The sequence below is a fragment of the Buteo buteo genome, chromosome 7 (assembly GCF_964188355.1).
Source record: "Buteo buteo chromosome 7, bButBut1.hap1.1, whole genome shotgun sequence".
NCBI classification, from domain to species: Eukaryota; Metazoa; Chordata; class Aves; order Accipitriformes; family Accipitridae; genus Buteo; species Buteo buteo.
Window position 1 is genome coordinate 40,245,400 of NC_134177.1, and position 27,963 is coordinate 40,273,362.

General features: G+C 46.3%; 2 protein-coding genes across 7 annotated transcripts in view; both read left to right on the top strand.

Annotated features, from left to right (window-relative positions):
• The first annotated feature begins 1,976 nt into the window (after nt 1-1,976).
• On the top strand, nt 1,977-10,716 carry RAD51D (RAD51 paralog D). 5 transcript variants are annotated; one of them, XM_075032557.1, is made up of 11 exons: nt 1,977-2,188; nt 2,806-2,940; nt 4,194-4,255; nt 4,415-4,533; nt 5,290-5,371; nt 5,486-5,695; nt 6,049-6,144; nt 6,329-6,419; nt 7,273-7,343; nt 8,283-8,450; nt 9,153-10,716. In XM_075032557.1, the coding sequence occupies exons 2-11, from the start codon at nt 2,859-2,861 to the stop codon at nt 9,234-9,236; spliced, it is 1,065 nt and encodes a 354-aa protein (XP_074888658.1). In that variant the 5' UTR covers nt 1,977-2,188; nt 2,806-2,858; the 3' UTR covers nt 9,237-10,716. The 5 variants fall into 5 exon arrangements, with proteins under 5 accessions (XP_074888658.1, XP_074888660.1, XP_074888661.1 ...); XM_075032561.1 differs by lacking the exon at nt 1,977-2,188 and adding an exon at nt 2,290-2,481; XM_075032559.1 differs by lacking the exons at nt 1,977-2,188; nt 9,153-10,716 and adding an exon at nt 7,515-7,620 and having other exon boundaries at nt 2,214-2,940.
• Nucleotides 10,717-11,307: 591 nt separating this feature from the next.
• RFFL (ring finger and FYVE like domain containing E3 ubiquitin protein ligase) overlaps nt 11,308-27,963 on the top strand; it is a 33,922-nt gene continuing 17,266 nt past the window's right edge. Inside the window, exons 1-2 of one of the 2 annotated variants that reach the window (XM_075032564.1) lie at nt 12,360-12,498; nt 16,075-16,153. The gene's annotated coding sequence lies outside the window, so the exon portion shown is untranslated. Of the gene's footprint in view, nt 11,506-12,359; nt 12,499-16,074; nt 16,154-27,963 lie in introns of those variants that run through there. The other variant, XM_075032566.1, reaches the window with a different exon arrangement.

The following is a 27,963-nucleotide window of genomic DNA, read 5'->3' on the forward strand; positions in this document are numbered from 1 at the left end:
CTCTCCTTTGCAACTTACCTCCCCCAAAACACAGGCCTTGCCTCCCTGAGTGTACCTACAAGCATCCCGGCAATAAAGTAAATGGGGAAACTAGGAATAGGGATCGGGAAATGACCAAGGGGAGCACGGGCTGACTGGTATTGGCTCAGTTGCTCCCATCAGGCTTATGCTGCAGAGCTGAGCTATAGCAGACAACGCATTTCCACACTGAGACACAGCAAAGGAAAAAAAAAACAACAAATCAGTTATCTTTAATACTGGTGGGCTGTGTGGTGGCTTGTGGATCTTATGCAGCAAGAATCAGCACAAGACTGCCATGTTCAGGTCTCCTAATTTATTCACCCTGCACCAGCAGCACTGCCTGATCCCTGGTATCCGGGCAGGAGATAATTGCAAAGCAATTTGGAAGTTCCTCACAGCACATCACCTGTACAGCAGTTGCAGGTGGCTCCATCAAGGGCAGCTCCATCACCTTCACCTGTTTGGGGGTAGGTCCAAGGCACAAGGACCACATCTGTGGAGGGTGTAAGAGGCCATCTCTGCCTTGGATAAGCTCAGTACAGTGGCTTTTCTAGGACTCACCTGGACTAACACACCAGAAACCCCTTCCTACATTGCTTTAGGTACAGGGGAAGGGTCCGCTTGCTTCATTTCAGTACTCACAGTATATATAGCACAGCCTTTCTCAAGTTATCCAGAATAAAGGCTTCATTTTCACAAGCAACAGCACTGCAGGTACTTCAGGTAAACTAAGCAACAAAATAAAATTGTGTTTCATACTGCTAACGTTCAAGGCAGAGCTAAGAGTAGCCTCAGCTCCATTTGGTCTGAGTTTTTGGGACAGGGTATCGGTGATGACACCACACCGGCAGGGAAGAGGAGCAGCTGCCCGGGATGGGGGTGCCAGCCCTGGGGGTTTCCTTCTCCCTCTGCCTTCCTGCAGCTGGAGCGGATGTGTTAATGCATTTTGTGATAGCCCCTCAACTGGCTGGCAGGGCAGGCAGCAGCTAGTGCAGGGGGCCCTCTTCAGGCCTCAGATGGGAAAGAAAAAAAGAAAAAAAAACCCAAAACAACTTTTCCTGGGAAAATTCAAGCCCCAGGCAGCCAGGGAGGGGAAGAATCCCCAGGCTTTCCCTGCAGCAACCCCCTTTCGGGGCAGAGCTCTCCCCTTGCACCTTCATTTTCCACCCTGCAAGCCCAACTGCAGACATTAACTTGCCAAACCCGGTCCTGGGATCCCACCTTATTTCGCGGCTCCAAAGCAAAAAGCCGGCAAGGTCCATGATGAAATTATCCTCCAGAAAATCCCAGGATGAGCTCTGGCACCTCTAGAGCAACAGCAGGGCTGCAGAGGTAGCTGTGCTCAGCTCACAGGGCTTGAGCTTTTTTCCAACCCAGCATTAGAGACCAGAGTAAAGCTGCATGTAATGCCCCCGAGCCCCTAAGGCAAGTTTAGGACAGTTAAAATGTTTACATAGAGCTCAGGTTCATCTCTGAATTAACCTCAGAAATGATAATTAGTTTTTTTCCTATTCCCATCAGCTGCTCTCCCAGCAAGCCCTCAAATGCCATCATCTCTGCAGAGTTCCATGGGTCTGCCCGGCTACATCAGGAGTGAAAAACCCAGCTCTAAACACAAGCTATACTTTTAAAAGTGAAACAGGCTCTACTTAGAAACACAGAACTCTGTAAAAAGAAAGACTAGACTAGCCTTACTTCAACCTCCTACTTCTTCAATTTTTCTCTCAAATTTTAAACTAGCTTGCTTGATTCTCCCCAGCCTCCCCCAGCAGCAGCACCTACCCCCCCAAAACCAGTTAGCCCAGGCTCTGGTTCTGTTATTTATAGAGCCGGGAGCCATGGCATTGCTGGCACCTGTGCTACGGTCATTTAAAGACAGCTGGTGATTGGGGGAGTTGCTATAGATAAGCAGGGGGAGCTTTTATTTCTGTTTCTTTTACTGCAGCTCCTGAGCAGGCTCTGGTGCTTCCCCCAGCGTCCCTGCTGGTATCGGGCTGTGCCGTGAGCTGAAAACTCCCGTTTGTCTTTGTGTGCTTCCAGAAGCACCCTTGGGTGTCAGCAGCCGGCGAGGTTCTTCCTTACTGGGACCAGCGAGGAGGGGAGACGCTCCGGAGGGGTGTTTGCCAGCAGAAACCCGCAGCGCTTCCCACCAAAACCAGGGCCAGAAGTCAGACCCGTTTGCTCGCAGGGTCTTTGCTGGGCCCGGTGGGGAACCAGGGGCCAAAACCCCCGGGCAGCCCCTCGCAGGGGGGTAGAGCGGTGGTGGTCGGAGGGGCTGGAGGTTGCCCGGGAGTTTAGATGTGGGTCTGGAGGCCGGTTGTGCAGCCGCTAGATGGGAGTGCAAATATGAGTCCTGCCCGGTTCTTCCGCTGGCCTGCAGGAAGCAGGAAGGGGAGCGGGCAGGGGGCTGGGGTCAGGGCCCCCGGGCAGCCTGGCTTTGGGCGCTGAGGGGAGCGGGAGGTGCATTTGGGGGTGTAAAGGGAAGGCAGGGCGGTGAGGATGGGGCGGGGAAACTCGTTGGAGGGTTTTCTGTGTTCGTACGGGGACGCCTGCCCCGAAGGGCTCTGCTGAAGATAGCTGGGATGGGGATTCGCTCGCTTGCTGTGAGCAGGAGCCCAGCTGCAGGATTTGGGGCTGTTTGGCCCCAAAGGGAGACTAAACCCTCACCGTAACCACCCATCCCAGACACAGCCTGGGTAGCGTCTCCCCAGCGCGTGTAGCTCCGGGGCCAGGCACCACCCGTGTCAGGACGGTGCCAAATCCACTCTCCCATCTCCTCCGCAGGTCTCCTCTCCTCCTGGCCCTGTGGTGCTGCGTCCTGGGGGGGGGCTGAGGACATGGTGGTCCTGCGGGCCGGGCTCTGCCCTGGTCTCACCGAAGAGATGATCCAGCTTCTCAGGGCGAACGGCATCAGGACAGGTAACGGAGCGGCGGCGGGGTCTCCGTTTGGGGAATGTCATCCCCTGCACATTCGGGGTGGCACCATGCTCTCCTCCTGCGCGGGACCCGTCTGCCAGGCTGGGTGGTCTGGGCTGTGGGGCAGCCCCTGGAAAATATCTCCCACCTCTGTGGCTTTGGCTTGCAGCCCAGAAGCTGCAGTGGGGAGTTTTCTTAGAGCCCTGTAGAGAAAAGGAGGGTGGGCGCAGGTTGTCTGCCACGAGCACGCTGGGTATTGACTGCAGGAGCCTGGGGGGCTGCAGCTCCAGTCCCTGTGCCAGGGAAAGGCACCCTGTACCCTGTACGGGTGGTATTGGTGCAATATCCCTCCTGTGTCCTCCTTGCTGGGTGTCTTCTGAGTCCCTCTGGGTGAATACGATGAGTCAGGACTTCTCCATAGGAGCAGGAGAGTGTTAGGACATGGTAGGGGTCTCTGCAGAGGCTCTTGGAGGGGCAATCAATTGATGGCTTCTAGAAGGCATTTCAGGAGAGTTTGTGAATTTTTCCCTCTGAAAAATGCCCAAGTTCCTGGCACACTGTACCCTGGGCACCTCCTGCTCTTAGAGGGGGAAAGAAAGACTTCAAGTGGATTCTTTACTTGCTCTGAGAAGTTGGATTAGAGCTGAGAAAAACACCATTTTATTCTTGTTAAATGGAGTCTGTGGGATCCTGTGGGTGCTGGAGCCATGGATTTTGTAATCCTTGTTTTCCCTATAAGAATTGCTTTTTACCACTTTTTTTTTTCAACCCGTAACATACACACCTGTCTGAAAAAATGAATCTTGGAGTGGTTCCTGGGAGCAGAGATGGGGCCGCTAGTTGTTCTAATTTCTGTGGCTTTAGCCCTTCCTGGCATGCTCAGGGCTGGCACTTCAGGTCAGTCGCTAGCCCCGTGAGACTGTGGTACGCTGGCAGAAGGGGACTCTCTAGGCTGGCCCTAGCTATCAAATGGCACTGGGCAGCTCTTGAGCAAAACAAGGAGAATTTTTACCAGTTTCTCTCCCTGGTCTGTTTTGCAAGAAACAATTTGTTTTGCAATGGGTAGCAGGGCCATCTCGGAGGAAAAACTCCAATACTTCAATTTGTGGGGCATCCTGCTCGTCCACTTGAAGTGTTGGCAGAGGGCACGCACATTTTGCCTGTTGGTGCCCACAGGCAGGTTTTGTTTAAGCTGGTCGTGTTTGTGGTCTGTCCAGGTTTGGCTTCCAACTTCTTGTTCCTCATGTTATTTGCAGTGGTGGACTTTGTGTCATCAGACCTGGAGGACATTGCCCAGAAGTGTTCCCTGTCTTACAAGGTAAAGGGTGACTCTGAAGTCCTGGTACGTTAACTGGGGAGCTCAGAGCTCTTCAGCTCACGGCTTGGGTGGGCTTGTCTGGGGGAGGACCTTCTGCAGCAGATGTTTTTGGCCCTGGACTTCCTCAGTCCCATTTCCAGACATCTTTCTGCCCACCAGGCGCTGGTTGCAGTGAGACGTGTGCTCCTGGCCCAGTTCTCTGCCTTCCCCACCAATGGAGCAGACCTCTATGAGGAGCTCAAGAGCTCCACGGCCATCCTGCCCACTGGGAGCCCAAGGTGGGTACGTTACCCGGCGAGCCAGCAGGTCTGCCTGGGGCTGGGCTTGCTGCAAAAGGCCATGGTTGCCCAGTGCAGGCTTTGAATTTCAATGCGGTGATGCCCTGAGCAGGCTCAGTGGTGTCCAAACCATCCCCAGCAGCTATTTTAAAAACTTCCAGCCACAGCCTGGCTCTGCCTTTTGTGAACAAGAGATGAGAATTCTTCATGTAAAGCCAGCCGGTCTGTGTCCCTTGAGGGAATGACATTGCCGTTGTCCTTGCACACCTTTTGCGAAGTGGTTGTGTGTCTCGCTTCCAGACTAGACAGCATGCTGCCTTCAGCCTTTCTCTTGAGGGCTCCAGAGAAGAGGGTTATGAATGTGGGGGGACTGTTGAGTGATGATGGTCCAAACTGTCTAGATCAGGCATGGAAATGAGTTACTCTATTGCATATCCTTATTTCTTCTTTTCCCCTGTCGCCTTGCTGGGTTGTTACAGTGACTATGCAGAGAAACCCTGGGTATTCAAACCTTGCTCCCAGGACCACAGCTCTTCTCTAGCTCAGGACTATCCTCTTGTAGCCCCCACGCTGCAGATCTGCTGTTGCCCACCATGTGGAGAGGGAAGATGGGAGGGAAGGAGCAGAGCCTGAAACACTTGTCTGCATTTGGGAAGGGGACTCTAGGGACCAATATCTGGGGCCTGCTGCTTCCCGACACCCCTGCCGTTCTGGCTGAAGGGGTGTTGATAATCCCACCTTGTGTTCAACCTCTAGCCTGGACCAGCTGCTGGACTCCGGGCTGTACACAGGGGAAGTGACAGAGCTCATGGGACCGCCAGGCAGTGGGAAGACGCAGGTGAGTGGGACGGAGGAGAGAGGAGAGGACAAGTAGGGTGAAGATGATGCCTTCAGGTATGTGAAGCAGAGAGACCTGGGAGGTCTGGCTGATGCCCAGTCCCTGCCTCTCCAGGTGTGCCTGGGCATTGCAGCCAGCGTGTCTCTTGGCCTCAAGCAGCATGTCCTGTTTCTTGACTCCACGGGGGGGTTCACAGCCTCCCGACTCTACCAGATACTTCGAGCCCGGGCAGAGGATGGAGAAGAACAGGCAAGTTCCCCTGGCGCTGGTCCCTCCACTCGCACTGAAACTGCCTTGACTCTTGCCAGCAGACAACCCTCAGAGGTGGTTTGTCTGTCCAACTCTGCCTTTGTCCTCATGGGCTTTTTTGGGTCCAAACTCTTCCTCCCATGGCTGGGTGGGTGCCATGCTCAGGGACAGACACTGCACTTTGGTTTTGGGGTTTTTTTCCTGGAGAGAAGGGGAGGGCTTGCTGTAGTCACTCACACTTTGTTCCCTGAGCTCAATCCGCATTGCTTCTTCCATCAGTGCAATGGGGACAACGGTGTTCACGGGGTGGAGGCAAATGTGGAAGACCTAAGGGTCCCTGGCTCCATGGCATGGTATAAATGCAAAGAGCTGGTAGCAGCTGGAGCTGGAGGGAATGAGGCTGTTGGTGATACCACTTTGTGCCGCAGCTAGAGGCTCTGCAGCGGATCCAGGTGGTCCGTGTGTTCAACATCTATGAAATGCTGAGCGCCTTGCAGGAGCTGCGGGATCGCCTCTCCCAGCAGGTAGGAGCGAGGGTCTGGGCCCTTCTCCCTTCCCCAGTGCTGCAAGGAGGGCATGAGGGCTTGTGTGCCTGATGAGTGACGCCAGATCACCCTGCCCTGGGGACTTTTGAGCCTCTGTGCAGCTCACGACCTCCAAAACTGCAGGATTTGTTACTCCACATTGCACAGTGCCTCCTTCTTCCAGGTTGTGAGCTCCATGGGACCTCTCAAGATCGTAGTGATTGACTCGGTCTCGGCTGTGATTTACCCGCTGCTGGGCGGCAAGCACTCAGAGGGTGAGTTGCTTCGTTAGGATGTGCAATGAGGTTGCAGACCTCTCTGCTCGTCCTGAAGAGCATCTTCCTTCCATGTGTGCTGTGTCTGGAGCTGGGGCAGGATGGATGTGGGTGCAACTGCTCCCAGCTTTTCCTTTGGGACTGGATAAAAGGAGAATCTGTTTGCAGTGTTATCAGCAAACATTCAAGCTGGCTGTGGCTGTGCAAACTCATGCTGGTGGTCTGAAACCCAGCCAGGGAACAGAGGAGGCACTGAACTGTTTGCACACAGACTAAAACCTCTGCTTACAGTGTCACAGATACATCATGGTTGCTGGCACAGTTTGCAAAGCTCCCCTGAGGCTCTTTCTGCCAGAAAGGACCATAAATCAGGAGTGAGGGGCTTTCTGCTGGCTGAGATGCCAAGGAGGCCCCTCAAATACCTTCCAGAGGGTCTTGCACACCTGGGTGGCAGCCAATGCTATCACAGGAGGTCCCCTTGAAGCCATGGGCTGTAGGAAATGAAGCTGTGAGCTGGAGTCCTGTACCTGGTAAATCAACCTGGCCAGCTTTGTCTGGAGCTCCTGGTGCTTTCGTAGGGTTTTTTGGCTTCAGAACTTCTAAGATGGGAAAGGAGGGGGTGGGACAACTTGGGAATTGCTCTGTCCATGCAACATCCATTTGGCCAAGGTGCCCTGGAGTGTGCAGTTGTAATGGGTACATTGGGGTGCTGGTAATAGAAATGGGTTGAAGGTGTCCATGAACACCAGCACTGGCACTAAATCTAGTGCTCATGCAAATCTGGATGTCACCTGCTTCCAAAATGCACTTTGGGGGTTGATCCCCAAACACCCAAAACTTTGTCCTCCACCAGGTTTGGCCATCATGATGCAGCTGGCCAGGGAGCTGAAGACACTAGCCAAGGAGTTCAGCCTTGCCGTTGTGGTGAGTGTTGCTGCACCTTGTCCTTTGCATGCTGGCGTGTGCCGTGGTGAGGAGCCCTGGAGAGGCTTTGGAGCCCCTGGGAGGGGGGGGACCCAGCTCCCAGCTAAGCAGGAGCAAGAGGCCTGTATCCCACGGTGCTCTGCTCCCTGATGTAGCTCTGCTTCTCTGCAGCCTGCAGATATCTTGTTCCAGCAAGTGTGGAGCAAGAACAGGGCTGATTTGGTGCCTGCCTTTATTGCTGTCCTCAGCCAACAAGGCATTCACTTGATTGAGCAAGGTAGAGTTAAGTACAGACAGATTAAATGGTTGTTTGTATTTATTTTTGATATAACACCATTCATTTAAGGGGCTGGCCAGCTTACTAAGTAACCTCTTGCTTAGTTACCTTGGAGGAGCTGCAGGGCATTGCATCATCCAGAAGGAGCTGGGGACTGGAAGGGGGCCCTGCTCTAGTCCTCCCCAGCTCTTGGCCAAGCAATTGCATTTGCTTCAATGCACCCGGACAAGTTGCTGTAACCACAATTAAAGTGTTTGAATTGGGAAGGCCACAACAGAAAATGGTGGTCTGCTGAACCTGGCACTGGAAGGCATTGAGACAGTCCTGCCCTTTGCTCTGATTAGCAATAAAGTGACAAGGACGGGGTGCCTGGAAGGACGCTTGGAGGCTCCAGGTTAAACTTTGCAGGTGGCTTCAGCACCAGGAGTCACTGCAGCTTGCAGAGAGGAGTGAGCTCCTACCTGAGTACATGTCTGGGACGGTTGTGTGGGATACGTTTAGAGGGGATGGCATGGGTGTGCTAAGAAGGAGGGCTCAGGATGGAGAAGAAAAAACTTCATAGAAGTAGCAGACTGGCCATTATCTCCCAGTGATCTCTGGTGTTTCATTACACTGAGTGGCACTGCTTTTCCCAGGCACCGATTAGCCTGTTTGTGTTGCAGGTGACTAACCAGGTGACAAGGGAGAGCAGCACCGGTCCACTGAAGCCAGCCCTCGGCCGCTCCTGGAGTTTTGTGCCCAGCACCCGGGTGCTGCTGGAGAGCAAAGAAGCCACCTGGGAGAAAGCCACCACGCAGCGTGTCGCTTCTTTGGCAAAGTCATCCCGGCAGGTGAGGCTCCCTGGACCAGTCCTTCTGGTAATGGAGGAGAAGCTATGTGACATGGACCTGGCTTCAGAGCAGAGGGAAGCTCCTTCTTGGGGGTAGGGCAGGATCAGGCCTCACTGGGTGACCCATGACAATGGAAGAGGAGCAAATGCCAGCCTGGTTGTATGCTACGGAAGAGAAGAGCATCTCCTCCCAACAGCCTGAGCTTGTATTTTATAGGCATGTTAAATGAGTGGCACCACTTCCAATCCAGGTCATTGTGTTCTTTGTGCTTGTCTCGCTCTCCTGATTGCACGTGGGCAGAGCTGGCTCTGACACCTGCAGAGGTGACTTTGGTTTGAATCCTGCCTATGTACGGGGCAGTGCTGCCTGGGCCTCCTGGCTCTGAGCCCGCTCTGTGGCCTCATCCAAACGGGTTTGGACGTGGTGGCATGCTGGACAGCAAAACGCATCCTGGATGTGCTAAGTAACAGAGTGTCTGGGGATATCTCGGAGCAAGATGTTCTATCTTTACTAAATTGCATTCTCTATTTGTATCTCTGTGTTCAGCAGACCCACTTAAAATGAGGGCACCGGCAGAAAGAAATCATCAAGGGGATGTAATTGGGGATTTTTGGCTCTGGGGCAGGTGATGGAGTGATGTACAAGTTTGCCCTTAGAGTCCCAGCAGTGTGAGGTGAAGCTCCTCTCTGTTTCTCCTTGCAGCCAACAGGGATACAGGTGGAGCTGGATATTGGAAATGGGGATGTGCAGGAGCTGAGCCCAGCAACACCGACACAGGGGCTCTGATGTGGGTGGAAAAGCAAACGTCAAGGTCCAAGAGAGCTGCAAAAAAGCAGACAAGCACACTGAAGGTTTTACGGACTGCCTCAGAATCCTGCAGCCCTGGGAAGGACCAACATGAAGAAGCTCTTGTTCTTCTGTGCTGCAGGGAAAATGAGTGTGGGGTTCCCTGGAGATCTCCTTGCCTCAGCAGATGCTGCCTGCAGTGGCTGGGCTGTGTGGGCAGCATGACAACCGGGTTCTCTCCTCTGCTGCAGGCTTGTCTTCAACCAGCAGAGCCAGCCCTGCCCTAAGGTGTTGGCCTGGGACCAGCTGGCATGTCCCTGCACAAACCCATGACTCCTCGTGCTGGGTTTGTTCCCCCATAACTCGCTGCCCGACAGTCCTTGGGCAGTCCACTGTGGTCTTGGTTCTGAAATTAAAAAATGTTGTACACTGCTGTGGTTGTTGAGAGCTGGAATTCAATTAATGGTGACTGCTGTTAACTTAATTAAAATTTTGAGGTTTAGAACCTAGCAGGACTGGAGTTGGGACATGCTGTTGATGAGCTGGGACATAACTGGACACTTGATCTGCCACCTCCCCAGAGTAACACCAGACCCTGTAGGGAGCTGCTGGTATTTTGGGGGCACTACTGTGCTGCATAAACAATTGCTGTTAACTGATGGTTATAATCTGGATCAGCTGGGGTGGATGAGTCCTGACTGACACCAGCTGGCCCTGTCTAATGCTCAAGGACCTACTACTCAATTGCATGTGGTGAAGTTTAAAATAATATCTCCTTGCTCCAGTGCTTTCCAGCTGCTCTTATCTGCTCTGGGCAACTCCTGGGGGTCATGCGGTGCCAGAAAGGAGATGGGAGGCTGGGACGGAGCGTGGCCTCTCCTCTTGATCCCAGATGCCCTAGTCACCCTTGCCCTCTGCTTAGTGAGAAACCTCCTTGGCAGGTGAGCTGAGCTATGGCTTGCACTTCCAAGGCTGCTGATGTAGATTTTGGGGGCTGGGACTCATCAGGGCATGCTTGTTAAGCTAATAACACAGCAGTACAGCTCCTGGAGCCTTCTAAGGCTGTGCTGGGCAAAGAGGAATCCGAGTTAGCCAGAATTTGGGTTCTAATTTCTCCAGAGTAGACATAACACTGTACAGCCCTGTATTCTGAGCAAATAGCTGCTGTAAGGAAGGGGCAGCTGAAAGGGGTATGTGAAGGCACATTTTGGTTTCCCAAGAGGTCTCAGCACAGATTTTTGTTTTGCACATCTCTGAGCTGTGCTTCCTGCGAAACCATCGAGCCCCCAGTGCTCCCAGGGCTGTGATTTACGGGGTGGGTCTCACCTCTTCCATTGTGGCCACCCAGCCACTGCAGCCCCGTGCACATGGCTGTGGGAAGGGCTGTCCTCCCAGCGGGTCCTGCCCAAGGAGGGGAACGTGCCGAAGCAACGTGAGCTGTACCATTGAACAGTTTTCCGTAAAAATAAATGTATTTTAAAGTTGTGTATTTATTTGCATTTCTGGGCTTTCCAAGCTTGGGAGGGGAGGTTTGGCTCCAGGGATTGCTGGCTGGGGCGAGAGGAATGTGGTTGTCCTGTCCACTGGAGACTTGTGCTGATGTGGCTGGTCCTTACAAGCAGAAAGTTTAGCTTGTTATGTGTCTTGAAGCTGTGACGAAAGAGCTGGTACCCCCAAGTTTCAACCGAAACTGTGCACTGCTATTTTATCTCTCTACCTGAGGTTCTGTAGGGGAAGCAAATCTCTCACAGAGAGTGTGGAGCAGGGGAAGAGCCAAATAGAAACCTCTTTGGTTATGTTTGAACCAAGGGGGCTTTCTCGCTGCCTCCTTCCCCTAACTAGCAGGAGGATGAGAAAGGGAACAGCCCGCTTTGAACCCTGCATCTGCCTTGGCGTGAGACCAGCCACGTGCCCAGCGTGCATCTTTGCCGTGGCCCCCAGGAAATGACAGAAGAAACTCTGCTTTTGCACTTAGTCACCGGGCAGCAGTCATGGGACCGTGATTCAACAGGGACGGTGCCGTTCAGTCGGGAAGAGACCGGGGGAAGGCAACGACGTGGGGCTGTGCTCCTCCAAATCTACCTATCCTGGGCTTTCAGGCATAGCGGTGACTTGGGGGGATTTTCTCTCCTTGGCAATCAGCTAATTGCAGCTGTGGGAGTTTTATGCCCTCTTGGGAAAGAGCTGGATAGGTTGGGGAGGACAGCGTGGTACGGGGCACGGCTGAGCTTCGGGTGGCAGCTCCTCGGCTCCGGGGTTCGCCGCTGAGGTAGGCAGCGTGCGTGCGAGGTGACGGCGATGTCCTGAATTTCTGGCTGTGTTGCTGCAGGGAAGGCAGTGCTGTGGGTGCTGGTTATTGCTCGGTGTGGGGACAGCAGAACGGTTCAGGCTGTGGGAATCTATTACCTGATCTGGAAAAACTTGACTTCTTTCTCAAGCTGATTTGCCCTGAATTTGCATAGTAAAATTAGGCTGAAAAGAGTTTCTGACCTAAATATCCTAATTCAGCCTTTCTCCTCCATGCTCAGACAGGCACTTCGGCAACCCTGTAAGACAGGGCCTGGCTGTGCCTGCGCGCACAGGGACGTCCCCTCTCCCTGCTCCTTCCCGTTGCCTAAATCAGCTGGAAAACTGCTGGAAAGGGCTGGAGCGGGGTGATAAAACCCGTCCCAGGGCAGACAGGGCACCCCTCGCCCCAAGCAGTGGGGATGCCTTTTGGCACTGAGCGCTCATTTGCCCTTGATATGTATAAAATACATATATAACTGTATGTTTATATGTATTGTGCGCATATATGTATATATGGGGGGGATGTACGTGTCTGTGTATACATGGCTGTGTGTATGTATCTATATATGGGTGTATCTGCATGTATATGTATGCTTCCCGGGCAATGCAGCTAAGCCCCGGTGCAGACAGCAGAAACTCCTCCGGAGCACATGGGACCCCCCAAACCCCCCCTCTACCCCCCACCCGCCGGGAGCGGGTCTCGAACCCGCGCCCCTCGGATCCGCCGCGCTCCGCGGGCGGCGCTGCTCTCTCGGCCTCCTGAGGGCGCTAGTGAAGCGGCCGCGCCGCCAGGGGCGGGCCGGCCGGTGTTGTCTAGCTCGCTGCTCTATGACCGCCGCTCTGGCCGGTGTCTCTGTGGCCGGCCGCCGCCGCGGTGGGCAGTTGCCATAGCGCCGCCGCCGCCGCCGCGCCCCGCGGAGGGCTCGGGCCTGACCCGCCGCCCCCTCCGGGTCGGGGCTGCCGAAGGAGGCAGGTGAGGGGGTTGGGGTGCTGCTAGTGTTTGGGGGGGGGCTGCCAGGGCTTGGGGGGTGCGGCGGGGGCTGCCCGGTTTGGGGGGGAGGGAGGGTGAGGCCTTCGGGGGGCGGGGGTGCTGACAGAGTAGGGAGGGTGGGTGCATGTGGTGATGGGAGGGGGTGAAATGCGGGGGCCGTGAGGCAGTGGAGTGGCCGCTGAGGGTGAGCAACGGGCTGTGGGTCTTGTCAAGTGTGGGGTAGACATGGGGCAGGAGGGGGCTGCCAGGGTTTGGGGGGTACGGGGCAGGGAGAATGGGGCTGCTCGCACACCGGGGGTGGTAGGGGGACAGGGAGAGGCTGGGAGGGGGCTGCGAGTGCCTGGATTTTAGTCGTGGGGAGATGGGGTGAAGGGGCTCCCTCACGGGGGGCGCTTTCCCTGACAAGGGTGGGTGGGACTCAGGTACAGCCTCTTTTCTCTTGTTTAGAAAGTGGCATTCAGAAACTCTTTCCTTTTCGGAGTTATGCTCCCAAAGGCACTCTGAGGTTTAGTAGGTTGTTCTGCTCGAAATGCTATAAGAACTGAGGAACAGTGGATAAGTGCTAGCTTTCAGTACAGCTCTTTGCTTAAAGTCTTGCTTCTTTGCATTTTACCACGTTTAAGGTACTAATTTGTTTGGTACTGTGGCATTGTATCTGGGGTGGGTGATGCTTCCTTGGTGATAAGGACCCAAGTTACTTTCTTAATGAGGAACTCTGCCCCACTTCTGCTCAAAATCGAGGGTGTATGGCAAGGGTGAAAGCTGTCCAAGTCCATCCTTTGCCACAGAAGGCAAAAGGAGTTCAGAAAATAAAAGTACTCGAGTGTTCTTCAGAACAGTTTGTTCCTGTGAGCTGGTCAAGGTGTTTCCTGTGGAGAAAGCGTTGACGTATTGTCAAATTGGTTTCTTACCAGTATTGCAGTGTGAGATTGCAGGTTAATAAATGTAAACTCTCTGCAGTGAGAACATGCACGCAGTCCAGTCTGAGCCTTTACAGATCAGGGACTTGGCAAAATAGCTAAGGATGAATGTGCTCAATGTTATGACCGTATGATAAATAAGCTGTTTCACTTGATAGTTTCACGTGTTTTCAAACACTGCAAGGATGGCCAGGCTTACTTAGATACTGTAGAGGTAAGTATAATATTAAAGCATAGACAGGAATGTTTTAGTTTTATGGTACTTTGATTAAGATACGTTCAGGGTAATGTTTAATTTGCTGAGACATAAAAAGGTTTTGTTTATGTGTTTTGTTTGAGCTCACTTCCTCCTCTCCAACACAAAACCTATCTTCTGTGGGTAGCACAGGAGGTCTTGGAAGTTGGTTTTGGTGAACTGTTTCACAGCAGTGTAGGAACTTGTAGCAGTTTTCTGATCTTTCTAACCTGATTATGGAATTGGTAAAGAACTTAGTGGATTTACAAAATGCTTTTTTAGTTCTCCATTTCATTAGGATGGGAAGTGGCAGGTGCATTTATAAGGTGGCATTTTTTGTGTGTTTACATAGTAGTGGGTTGTATTTCAAAACTCTGAAGCTCGTATTTTAAGATAAATGGTAATTAAGGCATATACATGATAACATGAAACAAACAAACAAAAAGAGTATTAACCCTTTGTCATTTCCACTGTTACCTTGTCTTTCCAGAGCCGAGAAGTGGAACAGAAAGCTGTGGCCTTTAAATGTTGTTTCTTATGAATTCCAGATCCTTGCATTTAACTACTGCCAGCTGTCAAATACTTTTATCTCCTTAATATGTTTTGTGTTCACAGTGACGGGGAGGGGGATCTTGTATTCATTCTTTGTAAACTTTATTGCTTTTGGTAGAACAATTGGGACTAATGAAACAAAACAATTTACTTTGGCTATTGTCATGTTTTCTGTTATGGGCAATTCTCTCTGGTTGTGTGAATCCTGGTGCAGAGTTACCTGGCTGCAGCACTGTGTTTGCATATCACTCAGCTGGTAGCAACTGAACTTTTAATTAAAACCTGATTGTCTTGACATTGGTGTTCATGGGTTGATGCTTAATTGCTCAAGTTTTTGCTGAATTGGATTAGTTTTAAAGACATCATTTAAGTATTGTGTTTAATTGTAGGGTAGAAAAAATAGGCTGACTTTCAGTCAGGGTTAGTCTTTCTCATTGGCAGGTACATGTGATTGGGCTCTTAGGATTCAACTTAAAATGAGAGCTGAATGTAATACTCTGCAATGACAGTACGAAGGAATAATATATATGAATTATGTTTTGGGGTTGATGGTCACTAGTTGAGTTTATGACCCAAATCTATCTTCTTTTCTCCAGGCCTTCATTTTTCTCTTTATTGTGGTTGACTTCAGTATGGTTTTGTGTTGTTTGTTGTTTTTAATTGTGTAGTTTTCACTTGTTGTATGCAACTTTGTACCACAGTTTGTTGTTTATAACAACTTAGAGAAATTGTAAACTCTTCAATCAGGCTAGAGCGTGATTTGAGTGGAATTGCCGGTGCTATATATAAAAGGGTTATTAAAACTTGTGCTTTAGACTTTGAACCAGCTTTTGCATGGTGGAAGGGTGGAAGCAGATTTTCACGTAGTCATCTGCTGTGGTGTTGTATCTGTGTGCCTGCCTCTGACTCACCTAAACGTGTGGTGGAGGCAGGCTATAGAGCTAGACAGGCTGTGTGTCTGACCCAGTACTGCAGCTTTGTGTCCTCATGTCTAGCCAGGTAAAATGCTGTCCTCATCTACTGCGTGTTGGTTTCACTGTCAAACATGTAGGAAAAATTGTGTTTAATTAGGTTTAGGCTACCTTCCCATTCCTTATAGGAACCGTGCATTTTCATATGTACATAGGATATCTCAGAGCGTCTCTTCTCTAAAGCCTTTGACCAGTCATGAGGGATATAGAGCCTGATCCAAAGATCAGAAATTAGAACAAGTACTTGGTGCTTAATAAAAGCACTTTGCAGGCAGAAGGATAATGTGAGATGCAGATAATCGTGTGCATGCGTCCCTTTTTTGGACACAACTGCATGTGAACTGCTGCTGACCAGGGAAAGAGGACCTACTGCTACACGGTAGTAAAAACTGAGGGAACTCAGTTCTTCTCTATAGTCTGAGCTCTGACTACAAGCATAGCATGGCTTTCAATTACCTGAATATTGCTAGCAGTCTGGTGTGGGTTAAATCCTTGAGTATTGATCTAATTTCTCAGAGAAGTGTTACAGTCAATGCTATGGTAAGGTCTGTGCTGCTGCGATGACGCTGCTCTTTATCTGCCTGTGCTTTGTGCTCTGCACTTAGATGTATTCATGTGGTACAAATGTTTCTCCAGCCCTCCCCTGATTGCCTGCTTCCATTGCGAAACCCCAGCCAGTCTCCTGCTCCCCAAAGTAATTCCAGTCATTAGTCTTGATAGCACCTATCTGTGTCTCCCCATATCAAGCTTGTTTTCCTCCACTTCCCAGGGTCTGTCATTACAAAAAGCCAGAAATTAGTACTTTGAACTTCCACCAACTGGCATTCAGGGAGCATGGAACACTTTGCAGGGATGAGTAAGTGTAATCTCTGTTTCACAGGTGGGGAGAATCGCATCACTGCTGAATTGATGTCAGAAACAGAACTTGTCTGCATGCCAAGTCTTCTAACCACCTGATGGTATGTCCCTCCAAAGTCAATTATTCAGTCTTCAAAGAGCATTGCAAGGTTGAAAAATTACTATTTTCTTTAAGAAACAGAGTATGACTGTCAGATCAAGAATTCAAATTTTGTATTAGTTTCTCCCTTCTTCTCAGCCAGTTTCCTCAGAACTGAGAGATGGCTTATTCTAACCTCTGAAAGCCCTTTTTTAATTTATGTTCCCATAAGGGACTTTCTTTAAAAAGAATTGTTATTTTCTGAGACACTGTTTATTCTTCTCAGTGTCTGTAAAATCAACAAATTCTTCATGTTAATTGCTCTTGAGGCTTTCCCTTTACTCCAATATATTAATTAGGCTTCTTTCTCTAATGCCCTCTGGCTTCTCTGCCAAATACTCTTGGAGTAGGAATTTCCACATTGTATTTCAGTGTAGACTAAAATATTAATTTAACATCAGCTTTTTTTTTATGCTGCCACCTTTTTATTTATATTCAGAAGGTTGTGGGATATGCTTATAAGAATATATTTAAGCAGCATATACTTTGAATCTTTTCGTTTAGCCTCTAGACTGATGTCAAGGGAGATTTTAAACAGGCAAATTTAAAATAGTCTCCTTTGGGAGTAGCTTGTTGCATAGTAACTTCTACTGCAGGACAGTTCCTTTGGGCATTATATATTCTATATATACACATGGATAATTTCAAATTGCAGTGTCACAAGCAGCATCATTGAATCAATGCCACTTACTATGTACATGAGCTTATATTGGTTTGGCTTGCTCCCCGAATGAGTCAGAAACCATAATATTGCATCCTGTGGAAGTCCAGACTGAAACTGATATGACGCCACTTTTTGTTGATGTCAAAATACCTTGCTCAGAAAGCAATTGCTACTGGCATCAGTGAATGACTTCCACTTTTCATTCACCCAGCTACTTTGTTAGAATCGCTCAGATGAATAAGTTCTCCAGTGTTGTGTTTGAGGACATGCTCTGCGAGGTTGCATCATGCATTGATAAGTTTTCTTCCATGAACATGTTGGTGCTTCTTAGGACTTTGCCTGAGCCACAGTTATTTGGAAAACTGCTGAGCGGTGGCGTTCCCGGGAAGGGAGGGTCAGTGAGCAGCAAGTTAATACTCTGCTGTATTATGGTGTTAGAATAGCTGGGCTGGAACCGCAAGTGGTACTGCTGCTCTGTTGCAGTGAGGAATCCCTTCTCTATAGGATTGCCTTTGAATTTGTTTTATACATGTCTTAAAATGGAGCTTTTATTCATCTGGTAGAATAGGTTTCCTTATAGATACTTGGATTTAATAACCTGGAGGACAAACAGGCCCATGGTTTCCTCAACAGGTTTTAAAAATGACAAATTAATCGTTAAAAGAAGGGAAATGTTTCTCTGTTTAGATTAACAAAATAACTTACTGAATCCTTGAACCTCTTCCTATATGTGCCCTGTATTCTGGGCTAGCAGCAGAGACGGATAAAATGTCAAGCTTGATAGATTGTTGGAGCTGGTTTTTGGTAGTTAAACAATAATGAAACTGTTACATGCTTGCAGGGAAACACTGCTCTCTGTGTGCAGACTTTGTCCTGGAGAAAGTTTCAATTGTTCCAAAGAAGGGCGATTTCAAAAATGCAGCTTCTGTGGCTAGTTGCACAGCTGTCTAAATTACTGGCTGTCTTGAGGCCATTACACAAGCATTACAAAATAGTTTGGAAACAGTTTATTTTTCAGATTCCAAATAAAGTGTAGATTTCAAAGTCCCTTTTGACTGTATAATCAAAAAAGTAGAAATTGAAGCTGCTGTTTATATAGAGACTCTCAGAGCTCAGAATGCAGGTTTCTTCCAGTCAGAAGCTGATACTTGCATAATTCATACCTTATGTTTCTCGGATTGAAGGGCTTATCAGTTGTTGCACAGGATCATGTATTTCCTTGTTTGTTTAGTCAAATCTAGTCTGTCGTTGTGCATCTTTTTGTGCAAAGGGCTCTCAGGTAGAAGGAGTAAGAACTTCTCTTATGCAGAAGAAAAGCAAGAGGGAGTTGATGCAGGTATTTAATAAAAATAAAGCCCCAAACCTCAGCCTTCTTTTTGACAAACTTCTTGTTCTTTCTATTCCTGTTGTTATTTATACTTCTTGCTACTTGCTTCTCTGACTTGAAGACGGATCACAGACTGTTTTTTGCAATGGAAATAACTAGATCAAGAATGTCATTCTGAGTGAAATAAGAAATTCCTGAAAAGAATTGAAATATGTTGTTTAGCTTGCTGCTGGAGCTTCAGAAGTGAATTGCAATGCCTACAAAATGTGCATAGAGAATGCAGTTGGAATTCACAGCACCAGTAAATGACTACTTGTATATAGCAAAATAATGCACTTAAAGTACTTGCAGCATTTCTTTTTATCTGCCGATGTCTGCCTTCAGAGACATCTTCAATCTGCAAATAGCTTTATGTAATAGTTGTGAGTGGTGCTGATACCATCTCTGAACTCTTCTGTGGGTGAAAACCTATTTAAAGATTCTCAAAATGTGTGTGTATTAGAGATAACATATAGCACGTTTAATACAGTTTTACTATTTTAGTTTGCTCACCTTTTGCTGCATTAAATGCCATTTGTATCACATTTTCAAACAATGTGTTCAACTGCATATAATGAAGCCTTTTCATAGAAGAGAATGCAGGCCAAACCCAAGCCTAATTCATGAAAGGCTTTACTTTGTCTAAGTGAAGTAAGATGATCGTTCTTGGAATGAGTCCTGTCTCTTCGTCAATGTTTTGCAAGTGGTGTTCTGCTCAAAACCTAAGTAACTTGGTAAGATATTATTATGGAGGCCTAAGCTTGTTTTTTTACTTCTGGATGTGACTCTTAATAATACAAACTAAGGCTTTTATTGCTCTGCCTGGAATAACAGTTGCAAGCTTGAAAGTAAATCCGTAATAAGTGGTAGTATTTCCTAAAAATTCCCCTAATAGATTCAAATGTGAAGAAAAGGATATAAACTATTACTGTATACTTGCCTGATCAGTTTTAATCCTTGATTATGGAGGAAACAGTCTAAAAATATTTATGAAACCTTCTGAACTTTTAAATGAAAAGGAATTTTTACAACATTGACAAAAGATTTGAAATCTAAAATCCTAGATGTTTTTCTAAACAGCAATTTGATAGTGTGCTGCCTCCTTCAGAGGTTATTCTTGTCTCAAGTACCAAGAATGTCTGTCTTTTGTTGGTTTTTTTTTTTTTTTTTTGGAGAAGGCCAGATTTGTCAGTGACGCTTTTTTTTTTAAGTTAAAATGCCTCATTAAATAAAAACAAACTTTTTGAGCAATATTCTATTCTGCATGTTACCATGATTTGTACTGTGAACTGGTAAAGAGTTAAACAAACCAACCCCAACAAAAAAAGACCAAAAATGTAACTGTACTTGCATTGTCTTTCGCACTTGTGTGAAACGAAGTTGAACTCAAAATCATCTTCTCTGGTCTTTTTTTTTTTTTTTATTATATATTTATGTGTGTTGTTCTAATGTGAAATTGTTAGGATGCTCTGCAGAAGTGCAAGGAGATTGTTCACTATAACTGTTTCTTCCCAGAAGTGCCTTACTTCTGTGAGCTGTGGTAGTTCTCTGAAAGTATTTAATTCCATTGTGAATACAGTACTGCCTTAAAGAAATGAAATATTAACTTGATTCCATTCCCTGATGAGGTATTATCTGTATTTTACTTATGGAAAACTGAGGCACAGAGAACTGAAGTGGCCTAGATGCGCAGAGTGTCTGTAACAGAGCTAGAAACTGAAACCAAAAATCTTCAGCCCCAATTGTCCCATATTATTTATCCCATTATTAATCTGAAAATAATTACCCGATGGAATTTGTTGAACTTCAGGTCTTTTTTTTCTTTTTTTTTTTTTTTTTTTTAAGTAGGAATAACTGGTATGTGATTTTGTGTGTGTAATCAAAAATGGGGCAGTTCCTGCTGAACTATTGAGCTGAAAACAGTAGAACTCAAAATGGAAGAAAGTTCATGTTGATATTATCAGGTTAGTGGTGGAAAAAGATTGTGTCGCAGGGAGCTTCTTAGCAGCAAAGTCATGTCTGCTTGTGCTGAAATGCCAGATAAATTCTTATTTGTTTGGGATCTAAGAACAGAAGTGAAGATGTTTTGAGGTTTTATTTAAAAAATAAGTGTTTGTTGTTAAAGGGCTGTGTGAAAGTACAAGACAGCATAGTATCTGTTCCCAGCTTCCATGATGGTCGATATGTTTATTTTCTTAATGCCCCAACACCAGGATTTAATTTAATACAAAAATCTTGTCTGTCATTTTACAAAGCAAACAAACCCAGAATGGAAAGAAGTGCTCCTCCCAGTTACAGAGAAGCAAAATGAAACGTGATGATGCCTGTGTACTGCAAAGGTCGAGATAAAAACCCCAACAAACCCAAGGCAAATTAAACAAAATAAAATAGATTTATTGGTTTATAAAACCCAATGATTTCTGGAGCACTGACTCATGATGTCTGAATGCTTGGGCTTGCCAAAAGCCATGAACTGAAATGTGACCCTAAGTCTGCTTGTCGGCTTGGGCCATATATGGGAAGTTTCCTCTTCATGACAAAGATAGGGAATCCAGAAGATGCAGGTCCTTAAAGGCTGTTTGAAGCTTTCATTAACTAGTATTCTCTCAGTCTTGTTAAAAAAATACATTTTATACAGGTTGGATCCAACAATGATTCCATGTTCAGCAGTTCTCACTTTCTGCTTTGAACAACATAAATTGCAGCAGTTTTAGGTGAGCTGTGCCTTTGAACGATGCCCTGTTCTGCCTCTGTTGGCAGTTCACACAGGTGCTTAAAGTGCTTGACAAATAATTTTAATGTTGTGCCATAATATATGCTCCTGTGTGAGCTCTTGCAGAATCTCCTAGGGATGTTACCCTTCAACTCAGTAACCAAAAATACAGGATAAGATGGCTATTGGGTTTGTTCGTGTTTCAGTTTGAATAAAGCCCAGATTACCGTTTGCATTGTTTTGGGTTTACTAGTCCTTAATGTTCTGCAGAGATTGAGGCTGGAAGAAGAGAGGCATGGCAATTGAACAAGGGCAGTGGTAAAGTAAACCAATTTAGAATTTTTCAGCTCTAGAAACAAACACTGTGGATGGTTGGAAATTGACTTTTTCACAACATCTGTCCCACAAATGTTATAAGTAGTTCATGCTAGTCCTACTGACAGACACTGGATGGTAAGGCTTGAACTTTCCCTCAGTTTTCAAGCTCTTATCCAGGGCTGCACATAAACAATTTTGAATTTCAAATGATTCAGTGCTAAATAGAGATTGGCACAAAAATAATAGTTAATATTTATGGAAATGGTTTAAGAGTGCAATTTCACCTTTACTAACTTACTTCAAATGAGAGTGGGGTATTTTTCCTTATCCACAGATGAGGTCACTAAGCCATAAATAAACTGACTTTTTTATTCCGATATCTTTTGTTGTCTCAGTAACAAAACTAGTATTCAGGTTTTTTGCTTTTCAGTACTGTATTCAATATCCTGGATCTTTCTTTAACTGCTGACAAACTCATAAGTATTTCTGCGGTCTGGGAGAACAGAGCTTTCTACAGAGTTTCAGATGTGACGTATGTGCTGGTCTTTGTACACGTCTACCGAAGGAGATAATATGCAGTTGCATTTTATTCTATTTCAGCACCTAGTTTGGATTTGAATTTGGATTAATTTGGAATAGGCATAGCTATGAAATGAGTCTGCAGTGTTTGTACTTGTTATGATGTGCCTCAATTATATACATTCAGATCTTTTTCAGTCTAGCCAAATAAAAATAATCTTTTTTTTAGGCTACAGTTAAATAGGTTAGAGGGTGCCTACCAGTCTGCACAGATCTTTGTTGCATGCAGTTTTACTGCATGTGCACTTTTCCACATGTATGAATTCCATGGGGTTTAGGTCGATTTTCTACTAACAGCTCCCAAAATAAGAGGGGGGGGGGCAGGGAAGAGTAGGCTTTGTGTGTGAAGAATTTTGAGGCTATCTTTTGATTTCAGGGGAGGCGGGGAGAAAAAAAAAAATTAGAAGTTTACTGTTTAAAAATGAACCCGAAGCTTGGCATGAAAAGTAATTTACGGGATTTCCAACTGGTGTAGCTTATCAGCAAACACTCTTAATTCTGGGTGTCTGAGAGAGTGATAGCATGGAGTCTTCAGAGCATTAGTGCCAACTGCAATCCCAATTTTAGACGAACTTACTGTAATTCTGGCTGATACTGTACCACCTCCAACCCAAGCTCAGCTGTTGGATGAATAACACTGTAATACTTAAGATTATACTTACAACTGTCTCTATTTTGGGAATAGCTGCTTTAGAGTCCTTCATCTCTCTGAATCCTTGTACACCAGGTGGGATAGGGAGTTTCTGTGCACATCGCTGCAATTTGTGGTGAGATGCCTCCTGTTTTCTGTGTTCCTGCCCTGCCTCTGTAGATTGGGGGTAAGGGTTCTTCAAAGTTTGTGGAGCTGTGTCTGGGATAATGCCTCTTTCTCCCCTCTGTTCAACTGCCCCCATATGCTTGTGTTTCATTCCAAAGATGAACTGTTGATGAATATGTAATTTATCCAGTTGGAGAGAAACCTTCTGTCACAATGAAACAAGATGTGCAGCTGTCATCATAGGCCTCTTGGGCCAAGGATTTTGACAGAAATAACTTGATCTCTTTTTATCTGAAGTGGGAACTCTAGTGATATGATGAAAATACAAGTTGACATCCTTTCTCCTCCCTTTTTTTCTCCAGCTCCCTGCGTTGTGCCCATTTAGGAAAAGAGTATCATTAAAGCCATCCAATAGTGGTTACCTTCTTCTGTGGTGAAACCTGAGGCGATTCAAAGCTGTTCCCCTGATGTCCCTGGTTAAATTGTGGAACTGCTTCTGCCTGTTTGTAATATCTGAATGCTGAAGTCATTTAGTTCATAGCAGTCTTCAGCACAGCAGAATCTTAGTTTGAGCAACTTTCTCTTTCTGGGCAATGTAAAATTTGCAAAGAGAGTGAGGTATTTGTAGCATTATGTTGTGCCTTTAGAAACCATTTCTGGCTTTTAGGTGGGCACAAATCCAGCTAACCTCCTCCAGCTATTGCCATGTGGCTGTCATGGAAGAATGGTCTAGGTGGGTTTTGAGAAGAAGTCTGGAGAGTATGGAATGATGACCTCCTTTAAGTAGAGCTGGTTAAGGAAGCTACAGAGTTATTTAAATTTTCAGGTTTTCATTTAGCAATTTATTGCTCCACATTGCAATTACAATTTTAGCAGCTACCCACTGCTTGAAAAAACCAGCTAGCTGAAACTAAATCCAAGGAAGACTTGTGATGATGTGAAGGCACAGAGAAGAAAATTCAGAGCGCAAGCCAGCATTGACCTTTTTCCTCGTAATGAAAAGGACTGATTGAAATGGTATGTGATAGTCTAGGATTCCTAGGACATTGCTAAAGTTTTGACAGAGAGCTTCCACTTTCAGTGCCACTTTTGTCTGTGGGACAAAGGATAGAGACACATGTATACCCACGCAGGATGCTAGGAGGGTGGGAGTGGTAACAAAGTGGACTACTCTGGAATCCTGCTTCTCCAGAGTTTTCTTTCTTCTCTTTCTGACTTGGTTCATGCTATATATTACAGCTGACTTAATTTTGTCATGCTGATGAATACCATACTAGTGTGAAAAGTGCACTGTATTTTTTTAATCATTTTTCAGCATAGCAGGAGGGTGGAAGGGAGATAGTCTATCTGAGGTCACAGCACATTACTTGGGAAGAGGTAGGGACTAAGGAATTAAGATAGACTGGTTGAGAAATAATTTTCTAAAAGTAGTCACATGATTTCATTAATCATGTTGTTTTGTTTTGTGTTAACTTGCTGGAAGAATGTCACTGACCTGCAAAAGAAAAAGGCTGCTGTTGAATTTCCCGCTTGGCAGATGTCTAGAGACCTAATTACAGTTAATAGCAAGAAGAACTTTTTATCTAAATATTTTTCGATATATAAAGTGCAATTTTGGGTCAAAATAAACAGTTTATATTGAAATAATACACGCCCCAGGTACCCAATTCCTTTTAAAACAAAACAGGATTTCCAAGCTTCTCATGTTAAAATTGGGAAAAATTGTTTAGTTTTACTTGTGCTACAGAGGAGAGAGAAAGTGGGTGAGTGTTGAGTGTGCAATTCAGGTGCAAGGCTGAGAGTCAAGTGAGAGGGTTTCTGTTTCTGCCTTTGGAATTAGCTTCCCGTGCAATGCTCTATAAAGCACACAGCTTTCTAAAAGCATTTTCTCGATCTTAAAATGAAAATTGCAGCACTCTAGTTTCAAAGGGGTGCTTGAAGCTTAGATCCTTTGTGCTTGTAACAGTATTGGTGGGATTTGCTGATGGGCAAAGGTGCTTTCATTGAAGATCTATCTGTAAATCTAAGAAACAGAACATCAGCAAGTGTTGCTGAGAGTAAGCTTGCAAATCAAATTACTTGTAACAGAGCTTGCTGATAAACACGGATAAAACTGCAAAATGTTCTTAGAATATCTACTGTATTTTTTTTATGTACTTGAGAACTCTAATTCTTAATTTTCCTCTCATTTAAGCAAATTTTCTAAGGGCTTACCTTGCAAATTATTTACTCCAATGTAAACCAGTTTATAGCAGTATAAAAGGATCTTTGTCTACATGATGGTTTCCTCTGTACCATGTAACCAGGAAGTTACTTTTGGTACTTCTCTTGGAATCAGCAATCATTTAAGGCAATAGCATTTCAGTGAAGTTGGGTTGGCTTCTCTTGGAATCAGCAATAATTTAAGGCAATAGCATTTCAGTGAAGTTGGCTCTCTCTGTGCTGAACTACTGCAGCCCCATTTCAGCTTTTTCCTGCGCTGCTTTGCACCCTGCCCCAATGGGCTACGCTGTTTACTTTCTGCTCTGTGGTAAATGGATGTCACTTCCTTGATTAAAATGCTGGTCTGCAGCCAAATTCTCTTCCTTTTGGGCTCGTGCCCTCGGTGAAGCAGCGCACCTAGTGAGCGCACACGCTGTTGAATCCAGTTGTGTGCTGCGCTCCGGCTCCTGGCTGGTCGTGTTGGGATGTGCTGCATCTCCTGCCTTCTAAGACGCCTGGCACTCGCACGTAGAGGCTTTTGAAGGCATCTCCGAGGTGGAGGAGCACAGATGCAGCTGTGTCATGCTGTAGTAAAGAGGGTCTGAAGATGGTTGCCAGGAGGCACAGGCTGAACTACCAGCCATGTACTGTCCATATCTGACAGGGAAGGTCTAGACAGCGTACGGGCATGGGGTGCCAATATCAGCCTGTTCTGTTCATCGAAAGAAGCCAGTGGACGTGAGTATGCAGACACTGTTCCAGTACAACCGCTAGCCTTGATGTGCCTGACAGCATAGGCACTCTTGGATGCACAGAAGCCTGACCAAGACGCCACAGAAACTAACCCGGACACCCAGTTCTATATATGCTCGGTGCAGATTGACCTGAATACTTGTCCTCTGCCTTCATAGCTGGCCAGTTTCTTGCCTGAAAAATTTTAGATTGACATCAAAGTTGCTGATCAGACTGGTGAGCAATCATGTATTTGTCTTTGTAAAGATTATTGGTGTTGCATACTTAGATGATTAAGATGTGAAATGGCTCTAGACATTTTGAAAGCACAGAAAAAAATGGAAAAATGTCTCCTCCCTCCATACCAAAATTTCAGTCTCTTCCCTCTGAACACTAAGGTTTCTAGCTGTGATACAGTGCTGATACTTATTTACATATTTTTTCAAGATGTGCGTGCTGTCACCTTGGGCACACGTGAACTAGTACCTTTACTCATAAACACATCTTTTTCCTATCCCTGGGTAAAAATATTATGTGCTCAATCCAATTGTTGTATCTGACAAATTAGATTTACCTGCTTTGTGATAGGTAGCCAGGGCTGGTCCCCAGTCTTCATTTTCTCATGCTTTGTACAGGTTAAGACACCACCTTTGCAAATGTCATGCTCAGACTGGCAACCTGCCTCCTTCCCTTGTGCCTCCTGCGAATGGCTAATTTGCTGACTTTTCCACCTGTCCCAACATATGGTTGCTCCCATTTATCATAATTCAGGTCTGTGTGCCTGTGACACAGGCTGATAAAAATAATACTTCATGCATGTCATTTGAGTAGATTATTTGATAGCTCTGTTACCAAGTAAATACTAATTTTTGACCAAGCAAGCTGTGAATTCAGTTTATAAGTGGTAGGTTGTTAGTGAAACTAATTTTAGCAAGGCATTTCTTATCAGTGTGGGTTTACTGAAAAAAAAGAAAAAAGTAAATTGTAACAATGAGCAACTGTACAATGCTATTAATGAGGAACCAAGATGGTTAACTCATTAAATACTTAAATCATTGCAAAACAGCATTCATGAAAGTGGGATGTGATGAATTTTGCATGGGATACAGCATGGAATAATAATGCAAAAGTAGTAATTTTAAATGTACTTCAGCAAGACATCAGTGTTTTAAAGCCACAGTGCCCTGTTCTGGCTTTCTGAATAGATTTCGGTGATCTTCAGGCTACTAGAAATGGCAGAAACTACTGCTTCTGTGAATAGCATTAATCCCAGTCTTGGTGTGTTGCCTTGAAAGTTGTGTCTTACCAATGAATGTGGTTTTGCTGTTGTGGAGGCCACACAATGGATAACAGGTTGGATATGCATTGTTGTATAGCACCTGTACTTGAAACACTGAGACCTTCCTGGATTCTGCAGTTTGGCAGTTCCCTGGTACGTAGCAAAGAGTGAGAAGACTGAGACACTCTGCATTAATCTCATGGAAACTGCTGAAAAACAGGAGAGGACAGTTTGGGATCTTGGCGGGGAGGGGAGTGTGAAAGGTAGTAAGGAGGTAGTCATGGATGATGGCCTTTTGATAAATGAGATGGAAAGAGGAGCTTGATGGTTCAGAGAGCTAATAGAAAAGCAGCTCATTGTGGTGAGCAGTCTTCCTCTAAGTTAGGAGGTGTGAGGGCAGCTGATAGAGCTGATGAGGAAACATTATTGTAGGAAAGCATGCCCTAGCAAAGCTGCTATATGTCTTGCATATTCCTCCCTTTTTGGCACCCTTCTCCATTTGCAGTAGCCTCAAGGGTCATCAGCCCTGGTGTTCCAGTGGCTGAAGGCCTCTCAGGAGGAGGAGTACTTGTTGCTGTGGCTTCTCCTCGTGTGGGAACAAAATCAGCTGCCTGTGGGAGCTCAGTTCCTTTTGATCCCTTAACTCAAGTGTCTTGTTGGTGCTACTGCATTCCAGCCCCCAAATTCTTGAGCAGTCATGAGAAGGAGAAGCCAGACACAGTCATTGAGAGCTTTATTATACACAGCAGAAAGCTCAATGATTCCGAGAGCTGTTTCTTTCACTTGTTCTAGTCCCTTATTGTTTGCACTCTTAGGAAAATAAAGGGAAATTTTATATTCAAACATAAACCACAGTTTTCCTATACAGCCAAAGCCTACCCTTTGACAGAAATCCACAAAGCGTGTGTAATAAATCCTGTATGTAGACAGCAATCTCTGATACTCCAGCCAGCATGGTTATAGCATTAATATTGCATATACAGTGAGAACCTGAGTTCAGATTTTTTTTTTAAATGAAGATGGAAAGTATAAAAATCCAGGCTTGTATTATGAATACTATATTCAACAGTGTATGGGAGGAAAACGTCACTGGTATTTCCTCCGGAATTAAATCATGCTTGCAAATTTATACAAAACTCATGGTGATGTATAGAACATGTTA

What these genes read in the sequence shown, in the direction of transcription:
- RAD51D (XM_075032557.1), top strand. Translation starts at nt 2,859, where the DNA reads ATGGTGGTCCTGCGGGCCGGGCTCTGCCCTGGTCTCACCGAAGAGATG. An exon ending in GGCGAACGGCATCAGGACAG is followed by an intron (nt 2,941 to 4,193) that starts GTAACGGAGCGG and finishes TGTTATTTGCAG; the next exon opens with TGGTGGACTTTGTGTCATCA. An exon ending in GGGCGGCAAGCACTCAGAGG is followed by an intron (nt 6,420 to 7,272) that starts GTGAGTTGCTTC and finishes GTCCTCCACCAG; the next exon opens with GTTTGGCCATCATGATGCAG.